General features: G+C 44.4%; 1 protein-coding gene across 1 annotated transcript; it reads left to right on the forward strand.

The window, feature by feature from the left end:
• Nucleotides 1–882: 882 nt before the first annotated feature.
• T265_01783 (hypothetical protein) lies at nt 883–2496 on the forward strand (the record flags this gene model as incomplete). The annotated part of the gene is made up of 2 exons (XM_009165873.1): nt 883–948; nt 2212–2496. The coding sequence occupies 2 exons, from the start codon at nt 883–885 to the stop codon at nt 2494–2496; spliced, it is 351 nt and encodes a 116-aa protein (XP_009164137.1).
• Nucleotides 2497–7975: the final 5479 nt, after the last annotated feature.

Raw genomic sequence — 7975 nt, forward strand, 5'->3', positions numbered from 1 at the left:
TTATATATCGGGTAGGGAAAGTCCCAGTAGCTTTTGCCAACCTCCGTTACCGATGGCGCCGGTATGACGTCAGCGCTTCTGTCAGAGGCAGAGTATACACTAGTGGTACAATCCATACTGCTTTGTGCATCAGAAACACGGCCTCTGAGCGCAGAGGACACACAAAAGCTGCCAGTGTTCGAATATCAGTGTCTTCCAAACATTGGCATTAAGAACACCAGGTTAGCAATGCTAAGGTGTGCCAGATGATTTTTACGGCGAAAATAACTCTTCCACGATTGGTGAGCTACTCAGGCTTCATAGGTTACGGTGTTTAGAACACTTACTTCGCTTGCCAGGCGACCGTCTCCCCTGCCAACTGCGTCGACGCAAATCTCAGTACACCGGGAAAAAAGTCGTGTTCCCATATAGAACTATTATTGCCGTGACTTGCTAGTTTATAGTTCGGGCGTGAGTTTGGAGTGGGGTCTTTGGCAGTATAAGTTCAAGACCATCATGTATCATTAAGGGATGCTAGACTGTGGGCAAGCTGAAAAATATGTACCATGTGTGTGTGGAGCGGTGCGCAGCAGGATATGCTCAATATCTTGTTGGACCACACGTCACTTCAACACAGTAGAACGTTTGTACCCTGGTGTGGTTCACGACTGAGCTCAATTTACCAGCTCGCGCGTGCAATGCGCAGCTACTTATCCCCCAATCATCGGTGAACGAAACTGTGGCAGCTACAACCAGTGTACGACCAGTACGCGGTTAGCTGAGCTGATAATGATGATGATGATGGTTCACGACGAATTCCGGAAGCAAATGCATACATGATTACTCCACTCTAATCGGTAATTCCTCCCATGCTTGCAGTGTAATAAAAACAGTCGGGGAATGATGAATAGCTCACTGGTTCACACAGTCTCTCAAAGTGCCATTGGTACATGCACCGTGGCACGAAATGTAAGCGTTAGAAACAGGTACCTGTAAGTGTATTTCTTGCAAGGCAAAAGGTCGCAAGCAGTTTCCGCGACAGTCCACCGTGGAGAAGCTGGTCCTGTGTCTAACGGAAATGCACACACCCGTTCTTTTCTGGACAGCTTTTAACGTGGTGTACCCGTATCAGGTTCACTTTGAACACGATGAATCTGATAAGTATGACATTGTCGTTTCTTTCTATCGCTATTTCGTTGACTTCGTTGTGTTTTCATCTGCAAATGCCTTGGCAAATAATTGAGAACCCTGATTTCAGCAAGTGATCATATGCAAGATGATCGGCAATCCATGCTAAAAGTTTCATGGCCAAATTTACAATGCCAATCACTCAGTGGTCGTTTCTGACATCCCAAGCGGTTTTGTATGAACTTGGCCGAGCTTGAAGGGCACTGCTTTACTCATTTTAAAGAAGCCCTGTTCCAACTGAAACTAATTGGCTGATTAGACAGAAATAATGAACGAGACTAATTACACACACACACACATCACATGTATGCATCTCTCAGCGGCACCATAAGGTCAAGCTCATTACCAAGTGTGGTAGCAACTCCAGGACCGGTTGATCAGCCTTGGGTCCTGTCTAGGAATTCCGATCTGTTCAATTCCAACACACGAGCGCTTGCACAGTTCACTTGGTAAAAACACCCCCATAATTACAGCGAATTCCCACGGAGTTATTGAATTTTCAGCTGATATCTTAACGCACGTGGTTTGAAAGATCATGCGGTCTGACCCTGACAAGAACTCGGCTTGTTTACGCGACGCACCAGAACGTAAACTATCACCTGCTTCGGCCCGAAATTTGCACTGTCTAGTGACCTACAAACAATGGATACAAAGAGGCAGAAGCGCTCACATCTGTTTACCACATTGTAACTGATGGTCAGCCTTTGGAAAGGAGGGCGTAAGCAAAAGGGGGGGGGGTAGGATGCAAATGCCAGGAGTGCAAACTTTCAAAGATGGATGGTTGGTTTTTACTCAGATAAAACCATCTTCCCTGTCCGGTCTACTGCATCTTTGTTTTGTACTGCATGCAAGTTTTCTGCAGTGACAGACTGAAAACGGAACTTCTTCCCCTCAATCTTAAGGAAATGAATGAAATGGCTCAGATTAAACGCTACTATCAGCAGTCTAATTGTGGCGGTAGTGGTTAGCTTTGATTTTATCAACTAGACAAAATTGTGTAAACTTCTCTTCGGTCTGTGATAAATTTTTTATCTGACGATCCAGCTGGTTGCGTTGGACTTTAAAATTCTAGAAAAATTAGGTGATGTGACCTCGTTTAGTGAGTCTTCTCAAGAGGAAAAGCGTTCAGCTGTAGCACCCTTCCGGTGCCTAGCTGCCATGCCACCCGAAGGAAGCACGAGGGCTGGGATACTGCCAGGTTGCCCAAGCCTAGACAGGGGAAGTCGAGTGGCGGAGGTCGGATTCGAACCGCGGACCTTCAGGTTAGTAATCCGCGCTCTAACCACTTCGGCCATCTCAAGAGGGGAAATAACGACGTATCCTTCATAGATCGGTCGTAGCCCATCTGGTCGATCGAACAATTCAGAACGATCTTGCAACAGCTTGTAAATCTGTTTAAGAAGTTCCATCACGATTGCCGAAAGTAACTACATCTAGGGTTGCGGCCATTACCGAAACCGTTGTTCTGCGCACTTACAAGCCTCAACTTTGTATTCAGGGCAGTGTTGTACAGACACTGACTCTCATATGGCCAGAAAACCACATCTTAGTGCCTCATAACTCTCAACACGGTATCGATTTTGGTGAACACTAATATTTTACCGGATTCTGGTTCAATCTGTTGATTGGTTTTGTCTTCACCATAAATATGCTTGAGCCAGACAGGGTAATATCAGAAAGGTGGCCTTTACCCTTATTGCGTGATTCTCAATGATACTGTGGGGTTGGACAAAACCAGCGATTAGGAGCTGTTTGAGAACATCCAAAAACTGCGAACTCGTTTCGGTTAGAAGACCCCAGGGAGGGAGTGCAGTATTTTATAGATTTAACGGTTACTTTCCAGGGTCGATTAGTTGCGTTCAAAGAATTTCGCGTTCGATATGCTGACTGCGTTCAAAATCGCCAATTGTTGTGCGCAAATACTTTTAAAGACGTAGTATATGGAGTGGTGTTTTGCTGAATCGCAAGCGTTTGGATTTGTTCTGTGTAATTTGTGGACGGCCAGGTTTGCGATGTTTTTCGTGGGTGTTTATGGAGGAATAGCGGTTAGTTTAGCTTCTCCTGAGAAGTTGGTTCAGGTCACTGTGCGGTTAGAAAACTCCGAATGAATCCGACGGGGATACTTACTGTGCAATTCACGTGAATATCACCTTCGTTATGGCAGTCCACACACCGGGAGGGGACTCAGTGGACCAGGGTTCCGCTCCCAATAAAACTCATCATCCTTGACCATTCCGGGATTTGAACTGCAGACATCTGGCATGTGGCTACTCCACCACCACACACCTGACAAGTCTTAATTTTCACGTCCGAACAGATGAACATGTTCACATTTGAGCGACTGTTCGCTTGACCTCTGACCGAGTAGCTGTCCTGCTTGTGTCAGTCAATTAGCCCGCTTATTGGGACTTCCCAGTCAGACAGCGCAACGGATTCCAACGGCGCGAAAGAGTACAGGTTACGAAATGCGGTTGTCCATCAAACAGCACTAGACCATGCTTTTCTTCATGATTTCACTCATAAAATCCCCGGCTACTATGATCAAATGGAATGGAAAGTTTCCATAATAAACTGCCCTATTGATGACGTACGTGTCTTTGCGGCACCGCTGAATAAAGACTGCATTCCAGCTGATGAACTCAGAGTGATAGTCGCATAAAGATAGGACTAAAGTGCACTACTTGTCTGCAGTGCTTCGTTTAGTCTTCAGAACAGAAATTCATCGGTTAAGTTAACCTTAAGAGTATAAGCATAAAGGCTTTTGAGGCATATTATACGTAACAAGTTTGAGGGATCAAATGGACAAGTGTTTTTCTCTGGCTTACCTCCAAACTTGTCCATAGGGAATTACATTTACTTGGTCAAAATTTCTTCTAAACGAATCTTCCTGATTTTGTCTTAGGAGCACAAGAATAAGTTGCGATGGGACGGAGCTCGGTTAGCGGAGAATGCAACTAAACCACTCCTAACTGCGGAGAGATAAGCTGAAAGATTAAAAACTCAGCCTAATGGCTTACGTCGTAATTCGTTTACAAGTCCATTTTCTGTGTTGTCCGTCAGATACATTCCAGTAAGAGATCCCGTTCTATCAGTCAAGCCAATCTGCTTCGAAGAGTCGGGATTTACCGTTCCGACTGTTGTCAATAGTGCAAACATCATGAAACTCCGTAACCTTCCGACCAATGGTTGGACACTTGACGGTTCGGAGACCAGCGGTTGATCAGCTGTGTGGTTAACTCGTACTTAGACGGAATCCACATTACTTAGTCACAGGGCTCCTGGACTGAAGACCTCTTAGATGAGAGTTTCACCCATCTTGTGAAGTTATCCTTTCTCTGCCGATTTCCTATCAGTAGCTCAGAGGGAGAATAATTCACATGAGGAGCGAACATTCCAGATGAAACGTCGTCACTCGGAAATTCACATAGCGTGTGATCACGTGATATGGATGTTGCCTAAGAACGAGTAACCCATATTGATGGTCAGCCGTTTATCGTCGAAAGGTCATGTTCAAACAACTATCCTCGAGATCAGGAGTTCGAGACCCCCAAAGTTTCCTAAGATGTCTAATGCTGACGATCTTCAATAGGAATGGAACAGCTGTGCAGCGCTTCTTGGCTTTTCACAACAGACTGGTTTCACTTACAGCACGAATTCTTCGTTAGAACTCCAAGACTTCCCCACAGTACCAGTTCAGGTGGCTTCGTTTCACAACAGTAATAAATGCGCCTTTGATATTGTCAAAAGGGTACAAGAGATATGTTTTAAGTTTTTGACAATGATAGTTTGAGAAAATTCGCACTGATTAATCACCGTGAATACGCACGCGTGTGCAAAAAGCACATTCTGATTTTTCAGGTTTTGGGCTTACACATTGTTATGAACATCGCCGAACCAGACAGGAAGTGGAACCCATGTTTCACCACCTCGCACTGATTAATCACCGTGAATACGCAAGCGTGTGCAAAAAGCACATTATGATTTTTCAGGTTATGGGCTTACACATTGTTATGAACATCACCGAACCTGACAGGAAATGGAACCCATGTTTCACCATTGACCTCAATATTCGACCACCTGTGCCATGCGACACGTGGAGGGGGATCGACTAACACTCATGCTACTCTCATTCCATGATAAAACGCGCATCCTGGGCCTTGAACAGATTGAAGCTCTTCTCGAGAAATTGGACTGTTTTGGAGAACTACACTCATTTGCAAATCAATTTGGTTTTCACGGGATTTGGGTTCAAGTAGATCATAAGGTTGACCGAAACTCGGGGACTGCGCCTACCTGATGAGCCCGAACTGGAAGGGCAAAACCGGTCGTGGGCTGTCGAAGAGTTTTCAGCAACCTTGTGAGTAGTATCCTTTAGGAAAAAGATTGAAGCTCTGTTGTCAAACGAAATATGTCTCAAGGCTTAGCGTATTCAAGGCCTGATGACTAACCCGTATTTTATTGTTCGTAGTTTTATTCTGCGCTGCAAGCACAAGAGTACTATGTAAAGTATACATCTGGGTACAATGGCAAACATCTGAACTAGAGGGATCTTCCATTTTACGGAGTAGCTAGTCTTACGTACGTGCTAGTTGAGGAATATTGAGATTCTGAGATGAACACAAACATAGAGTAACGGAATTCGGGGGAATATCAATCGTAGACGTCAGTGCTGAAAGGCAGTCATGTTGACGATAATCACGCGACAATAGTTCCAACTCTGATAGTCTCAGTTTAAGTGTCAGGGTTTTATTATCAAACTCCAAATCACATTGGTAAGCTGCGTGAGCTGCATGAGCCTCCGTCACTGTGCAAGAAAGATGCGTGATAATGATTGCTTCTAGCAATCAGTTGGGTCAATTTGAGTTACGCGCAAAGCCCCAAATCGTTCAAACGGTGGTTTATCAACAAACGCGGTACTATGAATACAATAATAAAATAACAAAATTGTATAAATCTAAGATCGTGGGATTGCCGGCTTCTATACACCGGTTTAAGAACTGCTAATTCTTAACAGGATCCCAAAGTTCACATCGCTTCGAGGCAAGGTGGTCACAAGATGGCGAAACCTACGTGTTGATCTAAACAACAGGTACGATGACAAGGTCAAATAGCGGTCTACGTTCAGGTCAAAAACACGAAGGGCGGTGATCGACGCAAAATCGAAACAACAAACTGGAGAATTAAGGGGTATACAAAAATAATAGAAAAAAAGAATCAACACATGAACCGTCGTGGCACATGCTGGCCTACACAACATTTCAGGTATGTGGCATTTCAGATGCTAGGTTGCTCACATGTTGTGAGTTGAAAAATACATAATCGATGTAAAAAGTGAGTGAAATTCAGATGAAAACATCTGCGGTTAGGGTGTCCTGTGACGAGTACCGAGATGCCGAGTGCAGCTCAAAATGAGCAAACACCACTGGACAAAACAAGGGATTCTTGGTATATGAAGACAAGTTCCGTTGATAGAGTTTCAACTACAACAACTTACCTCGTAGCAACTGAATATTGTCGTATTCCAAGAGCCAGTGTTACATGATGATTCTAAGAGAATTGGAAAACAGTCCAGTCGGGACGGATGACAACGAATCACACCTAGTAAGGAACGATGACAGATGTGATAAGGAATCCTGTGGAAACATAAAAATAACATCGTCTTTAATTTCGTTGTGCACTCCACCACGACAGGGAGCTGTTAAACATTAAGCTTCTTTGTATACAGGTGGCTCAGCCTCTTTGGTATTTGTTTATAAAGAAAACATGTTCCAAATGTTCGAAAACCTGAATTCTCAACAGGCTAAATTTTCTGAAGTCCATGACAGTCAATTTGTCCGTCCAGCATCTCAGTTAACGAGATGCAGGTGACTGAGGGAGCAGTACCTTCTATGTTCTAACGCAATCAAAAAAAGAAAGTACCAGCAGTGAAGTTCGTTCTAATCAAAACTCAGTAATAGTGCACACCCGTAGTTGTGCCGGGATTTGAGCCCCAGATTCCTGGCATGAAATACAAGTGTGTTACTGTGCTGAACTTATCTGTATTTGACCAATGCGGTCACTGTTTGCCCAGCGGCTCGATTAACGGCCAGTCACTTGTCCTGAGTATGCGAATCCCACAATATTCGTGTCACTCTCTGGCTTGGAATCCCCGAGAGAGACGTGTCAGCTGACAGAAGCAACCTAGTTATTTAGCCATTGTTCTAGCATTCAGGCAAACCAATCGTACCTGATGTGTGTGTGTGTGTGTGTGTGAACGTTTCCCGCAGTCCGGTCTGGCAGTGGGTGTTTCTTGCATGTCAGCCACACGGGTTTCGAATATAGGAACAGTCACCGATAAGGAGATTTAACAAGAGCCATGCGCGATTCCAGTGTGGCACTGTATGGTTTGAAACCATCTTGACAAGTTCACCGTGACAAAGAGATGACTGTTCAAACGAATGAATTGTGCAAGAAATGTACAAGATATCAAAGCTTGTTAAATGGGAGTTTTTCTCCCCGACACCGTTGAACCGATAGTGGTCAGTACCAGCTGCAGCTGACTGGAACTTGTGGTGACATAAATTTCCCAATGCTTTCATCAGGTAAACCCGACTTGGCGTCGAGCCGTTTCTGTTACGGGTGAAACCGTCTAAATACCACCACTCGCTATTATGAAATACCTCCAGGTCAAAATGTTTGGTGAATCTCTCGTCTGAACTGTGAGTTAAGCAAAAAAGATTGGCATTAAACCAGATCTTTGTTGATAGGTCACTTTTGGTGACAACCACCCTTCAAAAAAGGGAGCCGTTGGATTCTGAAACTATAACTG

Source organism: Opisthorchis viverrini, assembly GCF_000715545.1.
Source record: "Opisthorchis viverrini unplaced genomic scaffold opera_v5_19, whole genome shotgun sequence".
Taxonomy (NCBI): domain Eukaryota; kingdom Metazoa; phylum Platyhelminthes; class Trematoda; order Opisthorchiida; family Opisthorchiidae; genus Opisthorchis; species Opisthorchis viverrini.